The 27,006-nt window shown below is 35.3% G+C and overlaps 1 protein-coding gene across 5 annotated transcripts in view; it reads right to left on the bottom strand.

Annotated features, from left to right (window-relative positions):
- Nucleotides 1-3,477: 3,477 nt before the first annotated feature.
- The window catches only part of DNTT (DNA nucleotidylexotransferase), a gene marked incomplete at its 5' end in the record, with an annotated part of 166,410 nt that continues 142,881 nt past the window's right edge, over nucleotides 3,478-27,006 (bottom strand). For all 5 annotated transcript variants that reach the window (XM_084526575.1, XM_084526574.1, XM_084526576.1 and 2 more), the window contains 2 exons: nucleotides 3,478-4,704; nucleotides 26,856-26,939. In XM_084526575.1, the coding sequence (XP_084382701.1) occupies nucleotides 4,618-4,704; nucleotides 26,856-26,939 (171 nt within the window). In that variant the 3' untranslated portion in view covers nucleotides 3,478-4,617. The remainder of the gene's footprint in view (nucleotides 4,705-26,855; nucleotides 26,940-27,006) is intronic.

Here is a 27,006-nt window from a genome sequence, read left to right as displayed (position 1 = left end):
AAGTTCCACCAAGGGAGGTTTAGATTGAATATTAGGAAGAATTTCTTCACAAAGAGGGTGGAGCATTGGAACAGGCCCAGGGAAGTAAGGAGGCCACAGTGCCTGAGGAACTACAGGCCTGTCAGCCTGACCTCAGTTCCAGGGAAAGTTATGGAGAAAATTGTCTTGGGTGAGATCACATGGCACTTGCAGGGCATTCAGGTGATCAGGCCCAGCCAGCACGGGTTCACGAAAGGCAGGTCATGCTTGTCCAACCTCATCTACTATGATTGTGTGACCACACTGGTAGATGAGGGAAGGGCTGTTGATGTAGTCTATTTAGACTTCAGCAAAGCCTTTGACACAGTCTCCCACAGTATTCTTCTGGGGAAACTGGCTGCCGGTGGCCTGAGGGTAGTGGTTAATGAAGTCCAGCTGGCATCCTGTTACAAGTGGTGTCCACCAGGGGTCAGTACTGGGGCCTATCTTGTTTAACATCTTTATTAACCTAGATGAGGGGATTGACTGTACCCTCAGTAAATTTGTAGATGACACCAAATTGGGAGGTTGAGTCAATCTGCCTGAGGGTCGGGTGGACCTTCAGAGGGATCTGGATGGGCTGGACTGCTGGGCTGAGGCAAATGCATTGAGGTTTAACAAGGCTGAGTGCCAGGTCCTGCGCTTTGGCCACAATAACCCCATGCGACACTACAGGCTTGGGGCAGCGTGGCTAGAAGAGGAAAGGGACCTGGGAGTGTTGATTGATGCTTGGCTGAACATGAGCCAGCGGTGTCCTCAGGTGGCCAAGAAGGCCAAAGACATCCTGGTTTGTATTAGAAATAGTGTAGCCAACAGGAGCAGGGAGGTGATCATCCCCCTGTACTCAGCTTTGGTGAGGCCGCACCTTGAATACTGTGTTCACTTTTGGGCTCCTCACTCCAAGAAAGACACTGAGGCCCTGGAGCATGTCCAGAGACAGGCAACAAAACTGGTGAGGGGTCTGGACAAGTCCTATAAGGAGCAGCTAAGAGAGCTGGGATTGTTTAGTCTGGAAAAGAGGAGGCTCAGGGGAGACCTCATTGCACTCTACAACTTCCTGAAGGGAGGTTATGACGAGGAGGGGGTCGATCTCTTCTCTGAGATAGCTAAAGATAGGAGTCAAGGAAATGGCCACAAGATGCACCTGGGGAGATTTATATTATGTATTAGGAAAAACTTTTTCTGCAGTGGTCAGGCACTGAAACGGCCTGCCCAGAGAGGTGGTGGAGTCACCATCCCTCACAGTGTTCAAGAGGCGCCTAGACAAGGGGCTACAAGATATTATTTAGTAGCTTAGTGAGTAGTATTGGTGATAGGAGGACAGTTTGACTAGATGATCTTGTAGGTCCTTTCCAATCTTGTGTTTCTATGATTCTATGAAGTGGTGAATACGCATCCCTGGACATATTTAACAGATGAGTGGAGATGTTACTAAGGGACATGGTTTAGTAATGAATCCAGGTAGGTTTATGATTGGACATGATGACCTTGAAGGTCTTTTCCAAACTAAATGATTCTATGTTCTTCTTGAGTCTTAAAATTTTACTTATTCCTGTGTATAACTGTTGCTAATGACATCCACTATGCCTCTTGGCTCTGTCATTGCATGTACAATAAATTTGGTGAGTGCTATCAGAGATGATCATGCATACAGTTTCTATGATAGTAACAGGGGTAGCAGCTTCTTCAGTGGAGGAATTCATAACAGATGCTATATTCTTCATAGCCAGACCATCCTGGTCATCTAACGTAACATTCTGTTTAATCCAACCGCTCAGTTAAAAATACTGTAATTTTTGGTAATTTATGATCCAGGTAGCAATCATGTTTTTCATTCTCTGTCAAATGTATTCTAAAGAAAGCTTATGGAAATTGAGGGGGAAAAAAAAATAAAGTAGTGTGCTGTTTTTTTTCTTCAAGGAGCTGACAGAACCTGTGTTTGGTATCTTCTCCCCCACAGGTGGCATAATTATAAGTGATGCATAGGCGGTCAGGATGGGAGTTATGAATTTCAAACATTTCTTCTTTACGTGAAAAATTGAATGTTTCATATTTCCTCTCTGGCATGAGGTATGCAGAAACAGCACAACTGGAATGTATAATTTATGATAAATGTTGGTCAAGTAAAAAGTATATGTAGATAAGGTAGTGTAGCTTTTATTCTCTTCACTAGGACTGAAAAATTTCATTGCTACTTAAGTGTCGGCATCCTGATGCAAAACACAGAAGGTGTTTCATATGTCAGTATGATAAAGAAGGAAGTGAAGCCAGTGCTTTCTAGTTAGAGCAATTCAGAAAGTGGCATTGTATTTTCAGCTCAGTTAGCAAAACTACACTTTAAAGGGATGGTTTTATTGGTACAGTCAAGAATAAAATTTCATGCTGTTATCACATTTTTCTACTTCCCCATTTTAGGTTTTAGAATGGTTTACAATGCAGTCCTTTTAAAAATCCATTCCTCAGTTGAATGGGACCTGTAAACAAGGTCAGCATACTTTTTCTGTCACATAACTATATCTGAAAAAAAATAAATAAATTCCTACAACTCTACTAAAGACATCATAATAATGACAAATATCATGGCTTTAAATTACAGAATTTAAATTGTACCATATAATGCAGATTATCTCAAGTTATAGAATGGATTCACGGCATAGCATTAATTTCTTGCAGCAGACCATTCCTATTCATCTTTTATTTCATGTTGTTTGCTAAAGCTTGAGAAATCTCCCAATGACCTGTGATATGGTTGTGTTTATTGAATAGCATGAGATCATTGTATAAAAAAAAAAAAAGATGCTTTTTTAAGAAATAGTTTTCATTTTCCTACAGTCACTTCTGGGCCTGATTCTGTAACATTTTACCTTGACGAATACCTGTATTAAACTGAAGGAGAGCATTGTTCATGAATACAGTAGTAGAGATGGAGAGTGTGATGAATAAACTGTACCCTAAAAGAACTGGGCATCAAATATATAGAACTGAATAAGCACTGATATATTCAAAGTGTTTTTATGGTTCTAATTCCAGCCATGAAAATGAATACATTTCACAGAAAAACACAGCTACTACCTATTTTAACAACCAGAAATATGTTGCATATAAAACTGCACATAGGAACTTTTGTTAATACTGTCTACTATACTAACAAAACATCTCTTGAGGAGGCAGCTTCTTAGAAGATGTTTTTTAATTACCAGCAATAGCTTTGACACTTGCACTTTAAGTCATTCATCTTGTAATTAAGCACTATAATATTAAGTCTTGGTATATTTTATGCACATGTAGAACCTTGACATCTATGCTGCCATGGGACATTGTCATTGTTTGAATAGGGGACACCGTTACTGTCAGTAAGACTTGTTGTGAATGGTTTTGTCATGCCAAGATGTGAAATCAGCCTTAGCGGGTGGAAAAAAAGTTCAGTATTAATTAAGAAAAAATTTTGACCAGTCATGGTGCTCTCAATCACCTTTATTCTAAATTTGACAAAGGAATTGTCAGTAAGTAACTTCACATATTAAACTACTAAATACCCTTGTTCATTAAAGGATAAATGTATTCCAAATCCATAACAATCACAAGAGCCACTGAGAATTTACTGAAAACAAAACATCTCAAAGGATCACTTTCATTAGAAAGTGTCTCACATACAAAATGAATTTCTGACCAAAACGATGGAATAACAGTTTAGAGCAGCCAAGAGCTCAGGTAAACTTCTCATTCCAGTGCATATATAGCTACTGACAAAAAATAAATTTCAAGTTATAAAAAATGAGTACAGATAAATAAAAGCTTTCACACCACAGCAGCCACCAGTCTGACAATTAAAGCAATTGGTGTCATATAGGTTACAATTCAAATTCCTGATCAAGGATCATCACATCACGTCCTGGATCTTCTGAAGTCCAAATTAGTACTCCAAATTTATAGTATTTTTCCTCACCATTGAAGATTGCTACTGAGTTATTCCACTTTTCCTTTCCAAAATCTCTTCCTGTGTAATATTGTCTAAGCTGAATTCTCAGCTTGATTATAGTTTTTATAGAGTGGTGATGCAACTAGATAAATATTATAGCTGAAGCCTCAGACTGCCAGACTAATTTCCACCTAGGACTTTGGCCTTTATATACTGTAGAAAAACTGTATATGAATGCAGCAAAATACTTAAGAAATTCAGCTAAAGCTAAGCGTGTACTTCAGTGATTTTTGGACTCAGCTGAAATGTTTTGTATTATTTAGGTATTGTCATAGCTGACAATATTTTAAAAAGCATTATTATTATTGAAGTTTCTGTTACAAGCAAAAATCTCACCAGTTAGAAGTTTTCATTTGAAAAAAAAATAAATAAATCCACAAGCTCTACCTCCTCTTTGTCATCCTATGAAGAAAAATCAAAGATTAAACTGGAAAGACTGGAAAGGACTCTGAAGAACTTAATCTGTTCTTTTCTAGGAACGTAAGCATACATAAGGACTTCTAACTAATATTTTTAAAAGTTTTCTGTTAGAGACATGTAATATATATATCTAAATCAGACTGCAAGATAGGCAGAAAGACCATCACTGTCAACCGATGAATGGACACTAGCAAATCATTTTAAGCATTCCTTTCCCATGGTTCGAGATAATCCAAGCCAAGATGTGCAAAGATTTCTTCCTCACTTCCAGCTTTGAGAAAGATCCTCTGTGAAATAATTAAAAAAATAAATAAATAAAAATAAATAAATAAATAAATAAAATTGTTAGAAGTAAATTTCAATTGATGTTTTCACTGTTTAAAAGGAGTTAATTTTTGACAACTCTACCCATTATATTCCCTACAAAATACATTATCTTCATCACTTTGTTCAGGGGTGACCTTGCAGTGTGAAAGCAAGTTAGAAAATAATTCTAATGCTTCTTGATGCCTTCAATTCTAATGATTAGTTTACAACTCTTTGTTTTGATATGTTTTTTCAAATCTCTGTGTGCAAGTGTTAGAACTCGAATAAAACCTACATTTCCCTTCAGCAAGGGTCAGTAACTTGACTTTCTTAAAAAAAAAATAATCAGTTATATTATAAATTAATATAGTAATGTTCTCTATAAGTGCATTCAGGCTGATTCACTAACTATGCATAACCAAATATTCAAAGTGTTAATGCCTTCCAAGTTTCTAATATTTACAGAAGACTTTTCTGAAAAAGAAAAAAAAAATCTGTCTGGAAAAGCAAGATGAAAATTAGCTGAAAATCAGCTGCAACTGGGTTTTCAAATGCACACTCTTAATGAATAATTTACAGTAAAATTCTATTTTTATTTAATTATTTTTTCAGATCTCTTCTGACATCACAGGAGAGTATTTTGCACAGGAACAGCCCACTAACTCTATCTTTCTTAAGAAGACCGATAGAGTAATATACATAGCTTTATGCATTCCTTGACACACTGAAGTACAATATTAATTACAAAACTGCTAAGGTAGATGAATGTTAAAGCAGGGCAAACCTCACTGTTTGGAAGCAAGAACAAACTCATTCCATTGAAAAAGAATACTTAATATTTCAGCAATTCTTGAATCTTCTGTTCTTAAGTCTCAATCGATGTTAAGCTCTGAACAGTCTCAAACTCCACCACCATGAAAAACTTTAGGGCTAGGGTTTTACAATCTAAAATTTCTACTGTGAAAGAGGCAAAGCTGAGTGGAAAACTACCCATTAATGAATTCCTCTTAGGAAAATCTCTGATTATACTAAAATTTAGAAAAATCTGTGCCAGTGTCTTTGCTTTCTCAGATGCTAACCACTGCCTCCAGGAAGGCTATGCTGTCCAGCATACCCGTGGCAGTGGGTAAGGATGAGTCCACAACTACATTGGAGCAGTCTCACAATATGGTGGAACAACTGGCACCAGAGATTTCCAAGTTTACCCTCTGTGTTCTCTCCTCCACACCCTCTTTCATTCCCTGATCTCCCATAGTGATCATGCAACACAAGGGCCTCAGAAAGCATCAGGCAAGCTGGTTACTGAAATACATAAATCTTACTTCTGGTTACTGCCTGTTCTCTCCCTTTCAACTGCCCTCTCATGAGAATGTTAAGCACATAGTTGACCAAGGGAAGCCTATTGATGTAATCCTTTTGGATTTCAGAGCTTTTGATACTGTTCCTCACAGTATCCTTCTGGACAAAATGTCCAGCATACAACTAGACAAATACATAATATGATAGGTGAACAATTGGCTGAAGGGTCAGGCTCAAATGGTTCTAGTAAATGGGGTTACATCACTCTGGCAGCAAGTCACTAAATGATGAGCCAGAAAGAGTAAACAAAACCACTGAGTCTGTGTGAACTTCATGCTGCCCCTAAAACATGCCTGTGCATCATCAGTAAAATTTATCTCACTAGTTGGAACTCAGTGACTTATTGTTATTAACCATCAGTTCACTTCTTTCCAGTGCCTGATCCATCTCTCACTCCCATCAGCAGCCATGGTTTTGCCAAGGCATAATGAAGAATTGAACATCCAAAGTAAAATGTAACTTTAATTTTCTCAAAACTCAGTTTGTAAACTCAAACTTTATCAGGGTTTCAACTAAACCAGAAAACTGTTCCCATTTCATCATAGGAGTATCTGAAATTTGAAGTTCTAAATCTAACTCTATCTACAGCAAAGCCCCATCTTTCTCTGACATTGTTCAGCTTGGACAGCCAGAGTAGTCAAGCTGCCAGCTTTCCTAACAGCTATTTTTCAATGCCACAAAGTAGAATGAAAGTCAGTTTAACTGTGCTAGAAAGGTTACAAACACTAAATTGAATAGTAGAGATTAGATGCTCCTGAGTGAATTGAGTCAGAGGCCTTTGGTGTTCCTTTGAGTTTGGGAGGACAGAAAGGACAGAATATGAGGCTCTGATTTGCTCATTCCGAGTTCCCAACCAGCAAAGTAGATATTTAAGAATTGTTCTGGCTAATATTGTCTTGAATCCATTTATCTTTCTTATCAAATAATTGCTATTCAATGAATAAATATGGAACATTTTCATTATTTTAATTTCAGAGAGTTTATCTTCAATTAGACAAAAACAATCTTAACAGACAAATACTTAGAGTCAATGGTAATGATGGCAACAAGAAATAATAAGTATTCTGTGTTACTAATAAAAAATATATTACAAAAATCAGCAACTTTTAAAATTGCATCATTTTCTGTCCTGTCCCATATAAATACACAAAGTACAACAAATAGTTCCTTGCAATGTTCAGAAGCTACTTGTTTATGTCGCTAAATCTTTGGCATTCATATTCCACACATTTCAATTGCACACATGAAAACTTTAGGGCTAGGGTTTGCACACAAAAACACAACCAAACCCATTGAAAAAATAAAAATAAAAAATATCTTTACCAACGAGTTAAGTAGATATTCTACTAAGCTCTTCTACAAAGGCATTGATTTCAGGCAATAAAACATTCCATATGGATTAGATCTGTTACAACAATGCACAGTAAAAGTACTTAACAAGGTATATGAAGTTGTTTTCACTTTCCTGTAATGAATTCTATTTACATAAGATAATTTTCATATGCAAACACACTGTATCAGAAATTTGAGGGAATAATTTTGCCCATTATTTCGAGATTTTTTTAAAAAACTAATTAGGACAAATGTTTTTGTCTTTTACCTCTAGTGTAAAACCAGTTTCCTATTTTCTAAAGTATTATTCGAGCATGGAATTCTCAGCATATGAATATTTAGACTCTGGAACAGTGCCCACAACTACAGAAACTTGATGGAGCATGAAAAGCTGAAAAAAATAATCACATATACATAATGAACTGACAGTTCAAAGTTGTGTCTGTAATAGGAAAGATTGCTTACAAAGCATAGACAATGTTTTTTTCTAAGAAATTCAAACGTCAGGTTCTGGAATAAAAGTCAGATACAAAAAACAATAATTAGGAGAATGTAGATCCTTTTTTCATCTGGAGAGGACTAGAAAAAATGATAGAACACAGAGTAAAAGAAAATGAAAGAAAAGATTGAAAACTACCCGTCAGGTAACAGTACCAGAAATATTTCTTCCCTAGAGCTTGACTTTGCGAGGACAGGATGTTAGGATTTGTTGCTGTTGTTATGTTTGTTGGTTTGGTTTTTTTTTTGGTTGTTGTTTTGTTTTGTTTTGTTTAATTCTAAATGTGAACAAGAGAGGGCAAGCCATACATATAAATTACTGGGGGGGGGGGGGGGGGGGGGGGGAAAGTAAAATGAGAAAAAAAAAGATCTTACTCTTGTAGACAGATGTTACAGATACTTTGATACTCTTTAATAGAAGCTCTTCATATCTCTGGGACCCCAAATTGCATCCCATTTCTTTTGTTCTGTCACTTCTTGTTTTTCTGCAAGCAAAATTCATTTCATTTGCTTGACAGGGAAAATTTCTAATACAAAGTATCTGATGCTGAATACCATTCTCAGTAGCTACAAGCCATGTTTCTAAATGAATCTCTAGTTGATATCTGCCAACTGCTTTAGCAATGTAAGTGTTATTAATGTTAATCATAACCTATTATTTTCCCTCTTTGTCAATCTATGCAGAGCTTATACAATGATGAAAATTTGATTAGTGTATTCAGTACTGTTCTTTCTTCTTTTTTCTTTTCTTTTTGCTCAAGAGATGTTACTAATGAACTGCTTGCCCAGCTATTGGGGTTTGTTGTTGTTTGGGGATTTCTTTTCAGCTTCTTACTGGCATTCCACAGATCCAGGGCATGCTCAATCAACATCAGTCAAGCTTACAAAAAAATATGATGTTCTGGAGCAGCTGGTATCATTCTGCTCTTATCCCATTTAATCACTGCTGTTATTTCAATGGATGTAAATATTACATTTGCAGTTGCAAACATGACTATTAACAACACCTAATGTAAAACAGCTGCCATCGAAGTGCTTTCTTGTGTGAACTGCTACCTCTTACTTTCATTTCGGTATTAATGATCAATGCTACTTTTGATGACAGAGAAGAAGAGAGAGAAGGCACAGAGTTAGCACTACTTGGTGATTTCTTAACTAGCACTGTCAAAGTTCAGATAGATGTTACACTATTATTGTCACTTGGTTTCAACTCACACCTAACAAAGCCACAAAATAAAACCATTAACCAATGAAGTAGAAGTCTAGTTTTAGTTATATAGCTCAGCATATGCCAACAGTACTTGTTCCTTTTGGGGGCCAAATACCAATTCTACTGATTTTGCATATATGTTACTTAAATAATCAGAAAAGCTGAAAGCACCAGAAGGTACCTGCAAACCATTTTTCTTGTCCATTTTCAGAGTACCTCCATGTGTCTAACCTACTTTTTGAGTAGCTCAGCCTAGGTAGTTTGACTCTACACACCAAGATTGGAAACTTTAAAATATGGTTAGCAATTTATCCAGTAACCACAAAGAAGAAAAGATATCCCAAGAAATCAGAGATTACTGAAATTAACATGCAGAAATTCTTGATTTTCATGAGAAGCACAAGGGACGTGAAAATTTAGGCCACTGGATATGCAGTTATCTTTTATTGAGCAACCTGTACTTTCAGTCAACCTGGATAATTCCTTTATGTTGTTGAAATTAAACTCTACTGCTTATACACCCAATACACATCCAGCTCTACAGTACTCATCTGTCTTTTTTCCACTGTTTGGTCAGGAAGAAAAAATGCTGCAATGACAGCAACCTCCTGACACTGCACTTAACGAAACAATGCTCCGCTGAGATTGCTTCATCAGGAAACACAGAAACTGTTTCTCTACCAGCTTTGCATACATCTCTGAAAACAGATCTACTCATGCTCTGCATCAATATTAACTCATTCTTCTTGGCAAACACACATTTAATCACATTCCAAGTAGACTGATATCCTACTATTTACTACCAAAAACCTTGGTAGTAATAGTATATTGCAAAATACCAAATCATGTATTATAACTAATACTATAAATAACCTTCAGCTTGTTACTGTGGCATTTTATTACAATTTTCCCCATCTCAAGATAAACTTAGGAAGTTAGTTTGAATGCAAGTACCTCAAAATAAAAAACATTAAGATCATGCAGGCAGTATCACTGATGAGATGATAATCAATGCTTCTGAACCAGCAGAATCCTCTGGAAAGCAAAGTACTTTAGGTTGGTATGTATACAGTATGTATGTGTGCAAACCTCAGTCCTGAAGATGAGACAGTTGGCAGAAATTTCATTGATTTGTTTCTCTATTTAAATCCTTATCATCCTTGGTATTAGCTGAGAAGCTAAGGTATGAAATTTCCTAGTTCGTTACTGGCCCAACTCTACTTTCTACATTGAGCATTTATTCTTGAATAAGTCATAGCAAAATCACGCCCTTTCAAAGACCATTTTTAAAATGTATTATTTTATGTCCCATTTTCTCTGCTCTTTTTTCATAGTGCTGATTTTGGTTGCCATACAACTGCAATTCAGAAAGAATGCAGTCATTCTCCAGTGGATTTCATTATCCTTTGGAAAACTATGACATTGTGTAAGATGCAAACCCCCTCCAGAGCAAAAGACCTCAAGGGGCAATGATCATTATAGTCTGTTGGGACTTCTTACATTCTTTTTCACCAAATAAAATGAGGGGATGGAGGAGTGAGGGGGACAGAATATTACCAACAATATATTGTTAACAAATTACAAAACTGTTTGATGCAGCTGCTTCTAGGTAAGCATTTGGGAATTTCAATAACTTATGCATTTATTCTAACCTTTCCTTTGTATCCTGGTAACATTGCATGCTATAAAATGGAAAACTCTTCAGTAGGTTAGCTAGTAATTTCCTCATTTAAATTTGGTCTGCTTTCACTAACTTTTGTATGGTCTGCTTTGACTAACTTGTGTCCATGTCAATTTAATTACTTTAATATTTGCTTTCCTTTTTAAAATTATTTAAGTGAAGATATAATGTCAGTTTGATGATTTTAAACTTCATAATGTTTTCGGTATGCAGAATGATAAATACCAAGCAGGCTAAACCCCCATTGTTTTACGTGTCTGGAATGGTTACAGCAGCAGTAAGTATGACAATGATAAATGAACAACAGAAAAGAAGAGGATAGACTGTCATTTGAAAAGCTGGAACTTAACTCTTCATTGTGCTTGGACAGAGTCCTTTCTAAAAATATTTTTGTGGGGTAACATCAATTATAGATGAATGATAGCATAAAACACTATAGAAGAAATTATACTATGCACCTTATATTTCTCTTACAAATATATTTGTCATTTTAATGCTGGGCTTCTCTTCATATGTCATCAGTTATGTCAAGTCAGTTAAATGTGTATATATATGTGTGTATATATATGTATACACATAAATAATTATTTGGATCTAATGGTTATGCTAGGTTATGTTAGTTACATTGCTTGCAATGTCTTCCAAGATGTGAAACCAATTCTCTAGATACCATAGGCCACTGCATTCAGTGGAGCAGCACACACTGAACACTGAAGACATGCAACTTAAGCTCTCAGTATGCTGAGAGCTTAAAGGTGCAAAGCTATTAAATTGCTCACATTCCCTTTTTCTCAGATCCTTCTTGCTCAAATAATATTTGTAGCCTGTAAAAAAAAATACAGATGGCTGTAAAGGAATGTATAACAATTCTTGCATGAAAGCAGTGCTGCTATTTGAATAAAAGCACAGTCTGTGTGTAGCATAAGACCTTGTTCAAAAAGAAAAAAAAAATAGTTGGGCATGTCAACAATCCCATTAGGTGGGAAGAACAACTACAACACTATTATTCTGCTAAACAACTCTAATTACATCTGTCCGTCCAGCGTAGCCTCTATGCTGTATCAAAGAGCTACAACAGCCATTTCACAAGTCATCTTATAAAGAGGAAATAAGGTTACAGGTCGTTCCATGACACGACAAATCAAGCCTTCCACTGATTTTAAATTTAAATAAAATTAAATAAAAAGACTTCCACATTTCTTTATACGACTACATTGAAATATATTACTGTTTAAGTAAATCTATGTATTTTCCACAGAATTGTGCTCTTTCCTGCTTAAGCACTTTGGGATGTAGGAGCCCAATTTTAGTCACCAGTTCCCGTCATACAAAGGCTTCAGTTTTTTCAAACCACATGCTGTCAGGTTGGTGTCTGTCTCTGCCAAACACTCAACTGACAGCAGGTCAGAGGAAACAAAGGCTGGACTGTGAGAAGTTAATAAAATGAATAAAATGAGTTTACAGGGGAAAAAAATTGTGAAGGCAGAAACATAATTAACCCATCCAAGCAAATATTTTCCACGTGATTAACAGGAGTAATGTTCTCATATGTTTACCTGACCTTAGTTTTACCTTATCTGTTCTATGTCACTGGACCACTTTTGCTAGAAAAAGTGTTTGTGCATCATCACTGTTTGCACAAGTACTGCAGAACTGCAGAAACTTTTAGAAAGATGCTAGTCTTAATAAATCAACATTTTACAATGTGTACCTCACAACACAGGTATAAATTTCATTATTTTCTGACTTTCGTATTATACCGACCTAAAACGCAACACAGCTTGCCAGAGCTGTGCCATTCAGCTAATGACAGAGCCTGGTCTTTCCATCAAAAATATTTGTAAAATCATGTGTCCACAAAATGCACACACATTACACTGCTCTCCTGTAAATTCTTCATCCAAAATTACAGTCCCATGTTAGAGGCTTTTTCATGTGGCATGCAGTGAGCCACATGGGTTTCTGGTGAAGCTTTGCAGACAAGCTTTTGGAAATTATGTAATCTTACTGCTGCTTTGCACCTGGGAAGCCTTCCCCTGCATTCCTAGCCTGAATATCTGCATTAACTCACAATGAATGGCAGACGTGAAAAAAATTCAAAGTTCACAGAAAAGTCAACCACTGGCAAGGAAAGTATATATTTCAAACAAAAAATATGAGTTCTAGAGCCAACCACTGAATACACTGAATGCAGATGTCTGGGAAGTCTTGGATGTGACAAGCAGAAGACAAGCAGCATTGTCAAAGCAACCAAGTCAGGAAAGCTTGAGAGAAGAGAGGACAAGGAGAATGTATGATTCAGCTATGCACTTGCATCTTCTCTCCTCTCAGAAAGGTCATTCAGAAGAGAGGCAATTAGATTACACAGGCTGACTAATGAAAAATTATCCTAACTCACTCCATGGCACAACTAGTTGGATATTCTTTTTACTGACAATTAAGTTATTACAAGACCCAAAATAAACATTTTGCATCAATTATATTCTTGCTCCCCATCAACTTCAATGAGGTTTATCTTGGAAACACAAATACAGAAAACCTAGCAGCATTTTTTCAAAAAGTAACAAAAAATAAAGGAGGAGTGAAGGGCAAAAGGGGGGATATCAGACTAACAAAAGACAAATACAAAAAAATACAGAATGAAGGAGTTACTGAATGACTGACTTGACATGACCTTGTAATGATACCTGTGGCGTTAAAATGTCTTACATTACCAGACATGCCAATGAGCTTCCACAGTTTGACACTTTCATATAGAAGACAGGTACAACACATACAAGAAGTCAGGGAGGTAAAACTGAAGGAAAGAGTGAAAAAAATAGTTCAGTCGAATTTTGGTACACACCTTGTAATTTTAGTCCAGACATTTATTGGCTTGGGTTTTTTTGTTTGTTTGTTTTCTTTTTTGTCTTCACATAGATGCAAACTCTAATATCTTTAATCTCACTGACTCAGAGTAGTTTAATCCATACAAATTTACAGAACAGCACAACAAATTTACTCCAACCACCAGCCAGCCAAAAAGCAAGAATGAAAGGGGACCTAGAATAGAAAGTAATAGAAAGAGAAAATGGGGGAAAAATAATAGTCCAGATAATTTTCTTCAGGTCTTATGAAAGCCCCGTAGCAGACTTGGTATAAAACCATTAACCTGTTTTTGTTTTATTTTAGTGTATTTCTGAGAGGGTATTTCTAAGGGGAAGGTGCAGGTGGTGCCTGCAAAGTAACTCAGCAAATATAGGAGCTGTGGGAAACACGAGGAAGCATGTTGCAGACTTACAGTATTTCCATCACTTTCCATTCAAAATGTGTTAACTCACAAAAAGTGTTAACTCACAAAAAGTTATTCCCTATGCAATCCTGCTTTCCCCCTTGAAAAAGCAATTGCTTGCTGGAGTGATTTCTTGCACACAGAGCTTGTGCATTAACCAAGCCAGCTAATAGCTCTGAATGGTCTAAAGAAACTTGTGAGAAAATAAATGAAAACTCCATAGCAGTAGAAAGGAACAGATTTCCATCTCTGGTGAAAAAAAAAATCCACTTTGAGCTTCAGTGCAGCGAATAGCTTTACAGTTTTACACCAATTAGAGACCCAGAATTATGAAAAGCAACAGTAGAGAAAGTGTTACAGCAGATCCATAAATTCCTGCAGTATACCAAGCAATACGAAGTTGAGTACCTTCAATCTACAATGAAAGTATGGGAATACAATGCAACATCAATCTGTAAAATGGTGGCTACTTCTCTGAAATCATTAGCTGACTCATTAGGGCAAAGTGGTGGCAAGAATCACTGTAATCAGTAACATTCACAGCCAGCTAAATGATTTTCCTCACAGAGAAAGAAGGGGGGGAAGAGAGGAAGGCAAAAAAAAAAAAAAAAAAAAAAAAATAATAATAATAATAATAATAATAATAATAATAATAATATCTAAGTAAAGCAATTTCAAAATAAATAAATAAATAAATAAATTATGTCATTTGGTAAGAGGTTTCAAGTCATTGTATTCAATGGCTATCTTGTGTAGTATGAACTCTTGTCAGAAAGTAACATGGAAAAATTAAAACTTCTTCCTTGTCCTGATGTTTACACTAATATATATCTCAAGCTGACCTGAGAGGGACAATAACTTACTTCGTTAGTAGTCAGTAAGACAATATTCTCAAAATAAGATACTATTTGATAAATCAAATGTGAAAGAATCAAGCCCTGAAGAATACCCATTGGTATTCTTAACTCTCAATAATATTTAACATCATTATGGTTAACAAAAGTTTTTACATTTTGTTGTTTAGTGTAATATTAAGTACCTACCTACCAGTACTCTCCTAAGCAATGCAACTAACAACTGTGAAGTGATTTTCCTTACATGTTTTTCTCTGAGTTTTCTTTTTTCTTTTTCTATTCTTTTTTTTTTTTATTTTCTTCAAGAGAGAGGTTTCTTTTTAAAACAAGGTGTTGGTGATTTTTTGCTTTGCCCATAATTAGATATTTTTCTAAATATTTTTGCTACAAATAATGAATGGGACTCTCAACAGTAAAAACAATTTCATGATAATTATACAGCATAGAAGTTGAAGTACTAATTGTGCTGGAAATGTGAAGTGTTTCACAAAGTTCGATAATATTCCACAATAATGTGTAGACACTGTGAACTTTGCCTTTGATGAAATCATAATGTTTTTCAATAGTAAATAACCTGTCCCTCTGATATTATATTATCTCCAAATGTAATTTTCATGTTTCACTGGTGTTTTCTGTAGTAATCACCATGCCTGCTTTAAAATAAAAACTAATCTGTTTCTAATCCAGCTACAAATAAGATGATAAATAATCAGAGAGGGGAAGAAAGAAAACAAAAAAGACCCCTTGAAATGGCATTATAACAATCCATGATTGAAAAAAAAAAAAAAAAAAAGCACTATTACAAGAATTACATTTATTCAATACCCTCCAGCAAAATCTTGTGTAATAGTATTGATGCAAAATAGTGCAGTGGAATTTATTCTAATAATTCTGGGCATGAATAATGTTTGAATGTAATGGAAGCCAGAATTATAAGTTATCATTTTATTTTACCACTGGACATATCCTGTGTTTTTAATCAGAAATATCATACTTGAATATTTCTCTTAAAACTGTTCAGTTGTAGATTTGCTCTAGTTATAGATTTATTCAAATTAAATTTCTGAACAATACCAAGTAGATGTACTGAGGAAAAAAAAAAAAAGGAGGGGGGGAATTAATCAGGCTAATATTAGTACATCTTAGACATTTATACAGTTAATTATTTCATAATACAGAGTGACATGTCTTCAGGCTTTCTACATGCAAAGGGGTGACACTGAGTAGCTTTGATGAAGAAGAACCAAAAAGACTAGTGCTGAAGAACTGACGCTAAAAAATAAGATATTTAAAAACATTATCTGTTGACTTAACTGAATGACCACTTCTTTATTTGACAAAGTTTATGACCATGTTATTTGACAAGTCTATGGTGTGCATAAAATGGAATTATTCTCTGTTTAAAATGACAGGCACATTATTACTCTGTTGCAAGACACTACGTAGTTAAGCATCCATTCTCCCATTACAATTTAATTAATTAAAAACATTCCACAATAAATAAAGACTACTATATATGACCATCCAGACTACAAGAATACATTTTCACAAAGGGAAAAAAACTTGGAACCTGCTGTCTTACAATCCAGTCAAAAAATTTTAACATGTTAAATAGCACACTGTTGTACCCAAAACTGGAGCTTCCTTGCAAATAAGAGGAACACTGTTCTTATTGCCTCATGTAGTTCTCTGATGACCTGCATATTATCACAAAGTGATTAAAATGATTAGCAGGAATTATTTACTCTTCTGCCTTAACTATACTTCTTTTTTGCTTTAAGACTATGATATTTATAGTAGCTTTACCTCGTCAAATGCTCTTGTCTTACCATATTTGTCTTTATAAAGCTTCATATGAATAAATGAAACACGAAAAAATGCACAGAATCCTAGATTTTATGAAATGCAGTTGAATGTAATTCATATAGGATTATTACAAACTATTTCAAAAGAATATTATTGAGATCACAAAAATCTTGAGATTTGAGAAATCCTGAGACCTGCAGTTTGAGAAATTCTGGAATGTGGTTGATTGCATTTTAATTTTGTTTGATTGCAACTGTAGTTCAGTTTTCCTCAGTGTATACATGGAGATTTTTTTTCTCCAAAGAAATATTGATTCATTCAATTCCTGTAACATACATCTTTCACTAGGCAGGAAATATGCTGTGCCACAGAACTAACAGATGCGGACAGCATTGAAAAAATCTTGTGCTGCAGATTAACCTGGGATCAACTTATCTTTTCTCTGCAAGCTGAGTTTCTCCAATATGTACCTGTTCCAGCTCCATCTTTTCCCTACTTCCCCATACTAAGTTATAGCCTTGGTCTCTCCCCTCAGATCTCTAATATAACTTCAGGTTCTACTCATGCCATATCCAGAATAAAAATGAGAGTTTACTCAGTTTATTTGAGCCAATTGAATACCCATTTCTTGTTGCCAAGTTAGAGCCTGATGATTTTTATTTTGTTGTTACTCCATCAAACTTTCACACAGCCTAAAGATTCTTTTTTGTGCCTCTTTTCAGCTCAGCTTTATAAACCAACCCGGGCTCTTTTCCATAACGATTGCTGATAATCAAATATACCATCTTCTTTCCCCTTTTCTGGGAACTCTCATTTCTGATCTGTTTGTCCAGACTCCTCTTCTCACTCCCACTACATTTTCCCATATCCCATTTTCCTCGTTGACCCCATCTCTTTCCTTTTCTAGCTTCCTGTCTTCCCAGATTCTTCTGGGATTTCTGATTTGTTTTTCTTTTAAGAGGAAATTTGAGGTTATGCTACCTGCTCCATAATCTACAATTTACCCAAGCATTCTGATTTAATAACTGAATTAAAACACTTGAAAATGGTTGGCTCTGCACTGTCCTAGAATTTAAAATAAGAAAGTATAGTCAAAATGTTTTGAATCTGTACCTGTTTACACATCTCTCATTTCATTAGCAATCCTGGTTTCACTGGTTCAGAAAACCCACCAAGTAAAGGAAGCACAGGTACATTTATCCGTGTTGAATGTACAATTTGTTATTACAAGGAGTTTAAACTTTGCTAAATATGTACAAAAATTACATGCTCACTTTGTAAAAGTGAGCTATCATATGCTATACATGAAACATTTCAACTGCTAAAAACACTGGGTAGAAGCATACTTTGGAAGAAAATGCATAATCATTTTTAATTTTTCCAGAGGGTAAAAAAGTTCGTTATTTTAATTCTTAATTTTTAAAAATAGAGCAGGTGCAAAAAGAACATATCCCCCAAACCACATATGCAATTGCCACTTTTCCTCAGAGAGACAGAAGAACTGTAACATAAATGTATGTACATCTGTTTACAATGACTCAGTATTTAATTGTAGCAATAATTATGTGAACAACTGATCACATTGGAAATCAATATTATAAAATTTGGATCTCTAAGTTTACTTTAGCTTTAATAGTCATTATTGCAGACATCTAAAGCAAACTCTGCAGCTGCAGCATGTTTAATTCATTGTGATGTTCTCAAGGCTCTCTCACTGTTATAACTTCATAATTTTAGAGCAGCATCTGCCAAAATAAGACTATAACATCCAATTTTTAAAGAATCCTAAAAATGTCTCTTTAACTGTGCTAGTAAACTTCTGCAGGAACCTTCTTTCAGTGATAGTGCGGAGTAAACACTCAAATGACACAAGAAAACTGATTTTGAGACTATGACTGTTGAAGTGTTAAACACATGTAAATATTATGTCTATGTAATTAAATTAAAGTTATAAAATCATAGTCAGATCTTCTTCCCAGTTGTATGTATAGGATAGTCACAGAAAAGAATCAATGCTCAAAAAAACAAACTGTCTTTGTATTAGGATAACTGTTTATAAAAATGTAGGAAGCACAGGCAACAGGCCAGACATCTGCAATCAGTCTGGCTTCCTCAAGGATGGAAACTATTTCCATCCTCTACTGTTGCAACTTCTATATGGTGATAGTTTTCCTTGTAACCATTATTATTGGGCTGCAGTCTCACCTTCATTTGGCTCTACAGATATGTGCAAGGAAAGCCAGGGCAAGCCATGCTTGAAGACTTAATTAAGGATTTCCCTAAATAGGAACACTTTCTGCAGGCAAATGATTGAAGACTGCAATACCAATGATAACTATTGCATACATGTGATCTTCACAGTCTGGAAGTAAGAAATCCCATGATAAATTTCCCCTTTTGTGTTTGTACCAGTTTCCTAAGGAAAATCAAACATTCTCTTTAAAAATTTGGGGAGCACAGAGTTTTACTGTTTGTCATTGTAGCTGCACAGCACTTGATGTTTTGCAAAGCTGGATCCCATTATCTTGTGATATTCACCATTCAGAGCAGTTATATCCAGTATCGTACTTTCTAGAATATTTCTTTAACAATAGAAAACATTAAGCCGGGTATTTCCTGTCTTAAATTTTCATAGGACATAAAACTAATAACTGCTTTCTGCCCCAATGACTCTTCAAAATAACGCTGAGCTTGTGACTCTCCGCTTACAAAAATCAAGCAACCTACAAGTTAGTGCAATATAGCTTTCATATGCTAATAATTTAATCAATCTATTATGCCCTAGGAACCTTAAGGAACCTTTTTCTTAAAAAGTCAAGTTCTACATGACATCCCTAGAAATCTCTGACCATGAAGCATATACAGAGAGAAGTACCCGCAATGGCTTCTTAGCATGCCTCTGACTCAGACCAATTTCCCCATGCTCACTGACATACTCAAAAGATACTGTTTTGGAAAAATACATCATTCAGAACTTCTTGCATGAACCAGTTGAAACTAGTTCCTGTTTTACCCAGATTCTTCTCTTATGAAATAGGAAATGACTACAGCTCAGATGCTGAGTGCAAAAAACTTCTGCCAGGCTCTTTGGCTGTTAGTAACTATTGAACAGGAAATGACATCAAGAACAACTCATATACTTTGAAAGAAAGGAAAAAGCAATAAAGAATCCCACCACAACTGAAACTGTGTGAATAATTGAAAAGTTCTAGACATCTTTCTTTACTGTAGCTACAAGCAATAGTTCCCATTAAAATGCAAAAACAACCCCAAAGTACCTTATTTTCTGATAATGGCTTCTTAACTATTTGGTAATAGTATTACTTTTCAAGTAATTTAGATAAAGGAACTTAGTTAGGAAGTAATAGTAAAAGAAAGGTTGAGCAATTTTACATTTCTTAAAACTTAAATTTATCCATAATAAAAGTGGTTGGGCTGGGCTTTGCATAGCACAGTATATCTTTCAGAAGTATATTCTGCACTTTGGAAGTTTGGGGCATCCTTACACCTATTTCTGTAGAGAAACAAGATATGTGGTTTCAGCTGAATAAGAATTGGAATGTGTTCCACAAAAATGGTGTAATCATCAAAACATTCCTCTGGAAAAAATAAAAATAAATTAAAAAAAAAAAAAAAAAAAAAAAAAAAACAAACAAACAAAAAAAAAACACCACAATAATCCAGTAGAATATAACTTGCCAGTCACTTTTAAGTCTATTTGATGTCCTGGCAGTTTTCCCATCTTCTCAACAACCTACCTGACAGGGTACTGGGAGCCTGAGTTCAAAAAAAGTCATTTTAATTACATCAGAGCCAGGGTCCAAGAACCTGGAGCAACCAGCAAAGGTGAGTGCCTCAGAGCTTGTGGCCCCAAAATCTGTCTGATATTTGGAGGTTTGGACTATTTTCAAAGCTGAGATTCCCTTTGCAGAAAGTGTCAACATTTTGATTTACCCTCTGATTAAGAGAAAAAGCAAATTTGGAATGACCAAAATCCTTCATTAAACATTTGCTCTTTCTCATAGTTAGAGGGAAAGAGCAAAATACTGATTGATCAAACTCTTTCATTAAACTGAACCAGTTTTTGTCACAGTGTTTAACTACTTATCCTTACTGTACATCTGCATCTGAGCCAAAATACCAGCAATAGGTACAAAAAATTTCACACATACTTTTCAGATTGGCTTGGCTGTGCATTTAAGGCATTTCCAAGTTCAGGCTTTGGACAGTGTACAGCCCTGGAAATTCAAACTGATAAAACACCACATCATTTTCAGCCTATTCATGCAACCTTTCCTTCAAATGCTAAAGATTATCTATGCTGCCTTTCCTCAAAAGGAACTGAAGTTTGTGGAACAACTGTCTTCACAGTCATCAACACAGACACATCAAATACAGGCATTGTATCGAAACAACTGTGTGAGCCGAGTTTTTTGGAAGCTGGAGGAACTTTTCTAACTGGTGACTACACATAGAAAAGCAAAGGGAGCAGAAAGACCAGCAAATAGCTGTAGATTTATTGCAGTCTAGCTGTATATAACAAAGATTGGGCATCTGAATTTGATCTTCAAATGGATGAGCCACGAGGAATAACAGGATCAACATATGTTACTATTTATGAATAGTAAATTCATAATTGCAAGCTGCAACTTCAGATAACATCCAAGGGCAAAGAGACAGGGAAAAAAAAGAATCCAACATATTTATGTTCCTATGGAATTTTAACAGTAACAACTGACAAAAAGGGTTTTCAGCAACACCACAGCTATCAGCAAGTGTCAGAATAACACAAGTTTAAAAAAAAAAAAAAAAAAAAAAAAGCTTAAAAAACAAACAACAACAAAAAATGTTGATGATGATTATTTTTGAATTTTCATTTCAGTTTACTGCTTACAGTATGGAATCTTAGCTATATGTAAAAGTTGATTTTGAATTCATCAAGAAGATGTAACTTACATCTTCCAGAGCTACAGCAGCTCTCTAGGTAACTCACAAAAGTCTGTCACGTTCTTCTAATATAGGGGCAAGGAAAACATCTCAAATTTGTAGCCACCATTTTACCACCATTCCCTGGAATTATCAATGGTATTAATAGTAAATACAGGAAATTTGATAGCACTGGAATCTACAGAAGTGGATGATATGGAGTGAAATTAAGGAGAAATGGAGACTTGGATGAGATTAATCATAGAGAAGAGGTATGGAGGTAATGACCAGATTACAAAATAGTATATATTTGGTGGAACAAACTTCAAAGCTAAAGATGATGCTAAGTTTAAAAGCAGAGTGGTAGCATTTCATACTCCAGAGAATAACGAAGTTTTTCCTTAATGAATATTCTTTTTGAAGAAAAGCACAGACTCCAAGACAAGAGCAATTTAATGGGAGAACAGTCATTCCAATAACACATTAAGTCTTGACCATATTGAAGAGTGCGAAAATCCCATATCATAAAGCCTAGCTTTAGACACTCTCCTCAGCACCCCTCTGCATGACAAAAATACTGTAGCTAACATCACCTGAGGTTGGTAAAGAAGCAATCAATAAAGTTTGCCATTCCTGAATCCTATTGCTGAAACTATAAAAGTGAAGAAACACTCATACTTCAAGGACAGCTACTCCTTCGAGAACAGAAAGCCTGTGACCTGCCAGCTGCTGTAAAAATCACTGTAAAAATAAGTAAACATTGTATGTGACAGTAAGTCATACGTTTATTACACAGTCATGAAAGCAGATGATATTCAGCTTAAGTGTTTAGAAATAAAACAGATCTTATAGCTGTATCTTCCTTAGTTTGATCCTCTAGGATCTCTCTCCATTTTACCCAATTAAAATGCTGTCAGGATACTGTCAAAACTTGCTAATGACTGACATAATACATCACAATTTTTTAATCATTGCAAGGAAATGTCTTTCAAATCTCAGTATGTAGCAAACTGTAATATATATATATGCATATAAAAACTACAGTTCAGATAGTGATCTGACGATCACATTACATAAATATATAAATAAGAGTTTAAGCACTGGTTTCTGTTGCACCAGATCACATCCAGATGCAATGCATGTTCTAACCAAAAATTCTTTGAGCTGGCATGCTCAAATTTTAATAACCCTTGGCCCAAGACTTAGGGGTATAAAGACAACAAGTGATGCCATGGTTTTCAGCTAAAAAAAAATATGATTTTTTTTAAAGGAAAGGCCTCCAGCTTCAATTTCAATTCAGCTGAACTGACTTCAATCTGACTTATGGTTTACTCAGAAAAATAAATTTCCTTTTATGATCAAAATGGCTTAGTAGCAAAAGGACATCTACTTTACCTACAGACCATATGATCATTCATAAATCAGGAAAGTTTTACACTGAGAATTTTACTGGCCTTTTTCATAAATGCATCGTGCCATTTATAATCAGTGCAACAGCAATAATAATATCATAAGATGCTTGGAATATACAAGTTCTCTTTCTTCCTGATTGTTGATCAATGAATTCCTTCATTCCCTGACTGTGGGAATCATCATAAGGTTTAATATCCAGCTGGTGTAAATCACAGCAACTTCATGCTTCATTGGTATATACAAATGCTGATTTGCATAACTTTAGGATAAAATTTTACAGAGGCACAGATCTGAACACCCGTTCACCTTGTTATGAAAATGAGAGCTGTCAGATAATTGGTCATAAATTTTCAATTTTTTGCATCTCAGTTTTCCTACCAAAAGAAAATCCATGAAATGTGTTTTCATTTTGGATGTAGGTAAAAATAAATAAATAAATAAATAACATTAGTTTGATAGCTGCACAGTATCTACAAAAACCTGCAAATATATGAAAGTTATTCACACTGCTGGGAAATTTAAATAAATAAATAAAATCAAGGCTGAGGAATAATTTCATCATGTAACTTTGTAATAAGTCCCTGGAGGAAATATCCATTCCTTTTGTTCCCCTCTTGGAAGCTATGTAATTGATTCCTAACTGCTGTGTTAATGTTCTCTATTCCTGTCAGAATCCCTCTGGAAACCCATTAAAGCAAGCAGGGTTCTCTCCTGGTGTTACCCTGTGAGCACTGGAATATAGGATTCTCCAAAGAGCATCATAGTTCAGGCAGTAGGCCACAGTGCAAGCTCCAGTGCCAAAGGGCTAATAACTATTAATACAGAAGAGTAAAATATATCAATTTATTTTTCAGAATGTAGAGCAAACAAGGAAAATGTTGCCTTTTATAATGAAAGACTATCTCAGTGGTTCTGTTGCATTCTTTATTTAAGCATTCTAAAAGCTTTCCTGTAAGAAAGTAAGATTTAGTACCACAAAGAAATGCATATGTTCATGTACCAATCTAAATTTAAGAGAAGGTACAGATAAAAACATGTTTCAAAGTGCCTAACTAAATGTTTTTGAATCAAAAGCACTTGAATTACTAAAAGGAAGATTTTCTTTAGTTTTCATAACTAAATTTAAAAAATTTTATCACTATTTGGGTATACATTCCCTGAAGTGGGAATCAAGTCACTAATTATTTGTCATCACTGATTCTAAGATCACCTTTGACTTGCTGACTTGATGACCCTAAAAATAAATCAACTTTGGCAGCCACACATCCCAGACATATAATTACAGCAAACTTCTCCTCTTCTATAGGTCATCACTTCAAGTTTCACAGCTATAAACACTTGCTGTTATTATACAGACTGCTGACTTTATAACACACTGGGTGGCAGTGTGGAAGTCTTTTTGTTCAAAATGTCCTTTATGAGCATCTCTTCATGCAAAATTGCAGGGGAAAAATAATCTATGAATATAAAACATTTGATTTTAATATTAGAATACTTAGGGAGGGAGTTTCTCTCTTCCTGTTTATTGTTTCATATTTCATAATGGGTATCTGTCTCAGGCATGGTCTTCTTTCTTTGTGGAAAATTAGGTTGTTTCTGAGAGTGCAGCACAGAAAAGAACAACGTTCTGCTGTGTCAAGACATTGTCAGGACTTCTTGTTGGAAAAATTGTAGTATGTCTATATCTGGCAGTAGGAAATAAGATTTGGATGTAAACTGTCTGTGTCTGGATTTAAATGGGAAAAGGGAGGCTTAGGTTTTGCTTGGGAAAAATAAAAACCTCCAAAGTAAACAGAGCCCACACAGAAAGGAACATTTGATTCATTCATATCATTCATATACGGATATCCTAGATTAAGGACTTTGTGGTCAAGGCAGTTGAAATTTGCTCTGTAGGCCTGGATTTTTTTTTTTCCTTTGTCCTTGACAGATAATTCTTGTAAGAAAAACATTCTAAATCTAGCATCTTAGTCCTACCACTAATTCTGTTTCTTCATTTTTGGGCAGCACAGTGGAGAAATATAACTTGAGACTCAGACATGCAGAAATGGTTGAGACTCAGTTAGAGCTGACAGCTTTTGGAAACATGTCATGGATGTACTCAGTTCTATGTATTTTGCGAAATCCTGAGGCGGATACCCAATAGAATGAAACTGAGGCCAGATGCTGCATCACAGGGAGCATCATTGGGTTTTTAGGGCCTTAAATCTCTCTCTGCCTCAGAATTCACTTGGGAATACAAAAGCACCTTTCTTCCCAGAGGGCATTGTGAAGATAAACTCATCATTTTTCTGTGAAATATCCTTATTAGACCACTGAAATTCACACGGAACTCACATTTTCTTTCCCAGAGGGATTTGAATGGTAAGTCAGATATAAGTCAGATATAAAGCCTAAAAACAATAAAGAAAAAAGAATACTGACTGATGCTGCTCATGAATGAATAGAATGACATTTTGCATCACTGAATACATCTGTGTTCTGGGTAAAGAAGTATGTAATAATACATACTGGTATCCCATGTAAGCAATTTTTGCTGCACACACAAAAAAATAACACTGACGTTTCTTAACTGCTTTGTATTTCACTAGTGCAGTTATCCGTTACACAGCATGATATATTTAACACATATTAAACTGCAGATAAGAATATTTTATATGTTATATTGAGTTTCTTTTATATTTAAATGCTTTCAAAATATGAATACAAGCAGTGACATCATCTCTGAGTTCATGAAGAAAGTTCTGCCTTGAACATGTAATTGTATATTTATCTATTATGCAATTTAATATTTTCTTCTGAAGCATCTAGTATTGACAATTGTTGAAGACAGGATATTTGACTAAATGGATCATTAGTCTGATCATTTCCCTAGGTTTCTATGTGAACTGAGGATTCTCTAGCATATGTGCCTGACAAGCGCAGATGGAGACATCTGTAATGGGGTGAGGGCTTGGATCACTGCTGCATCTCACAAACAATGAGAAAATACGGTATGTAAGTAGAGATGTTAAAAGCAGCCTCCATTCTATAAGGAATACAAATGATAGATTAATGTAAAAATTGGCATGGTACTTTTGCCTTCTCCTATAATGACATCAATAAGCATCTTCAATATTGATTTTGCTTCTTATTAAAATGGTCTGTTACAAATACAGACATTAAGCCAGATAAATACAGAGGTCAGAATATTTCCAGCCAAAAGCATTTAGACTAGAATTACTACCATTTAACCAAGACTAACAAGCCTAGCAAAACAACTCCACACAAACTTCTGAATGCAGAGCTTTAAAAGCAAAATGATCACTGATCCCCATTTAGTATCATACCCACAGAAACTTCCTCAGAGCCGGTACCAGTTAATATTGCTTTTTTCCTTCAAAATGTCAGTACAATGCCCACTGAAATTGTGCCTGTGACACAGAAATGACCTTTCATTCTGAAACAGGACAAAAAAATACCTTTTTTGAATGCTTGCAGGTAAGTTGTTCTCCATTTTGTGAAGGTTGCACAATTCCTTCCAAATACCTGTGTCCCACATGTGTTAATTCTTAAATTTCAGAAATTACCTCAGCTATGCCAAAGATTTCCAGACATACTTGTTCAGATTGAATCAGGCTGTAGCAGGAAAACTAAATCTTGTGAAGATGTGACTGTTTCACAGATAGACATTCAAGCTAAAATATTTTAGATACCTTAATATCAAAAATAAACTGAAAATAAATAAAAATGTGGTATCTTAATTCTGAGAAAAACAAACAAACAAACAAAAAACACAGTACCTTTCTTTTGTCATATAAGGCATGGTTATCCAACATCATCTTCCTTTCATGAGTAGCATATCTTCGCAAATCACGTCCAAATTGCTGTAAGAAACACAATAGATAAGAGCAATTCTGTCCAATCAAAATTGTTATCCTTTATACTAGAGTC

The sequence above is a fragment of the Aythya ferina genome (assembly GCF_964211825.1).
Source record: "Aythya ferina genome assembly, chromosome: 7".
Classification (NCBI taxonomy): domain Eukaryota; kingdom Metazoa; phylum Chordata; class Aves; order Anseriformes; family Anatidae; genus Aythya; species Aythya ferina.
The sequence above is the reverse complement of the archived record's forward strand: the minus strand, read 5'-3'. Positions and strand labels throughout refer to the sequence as shown.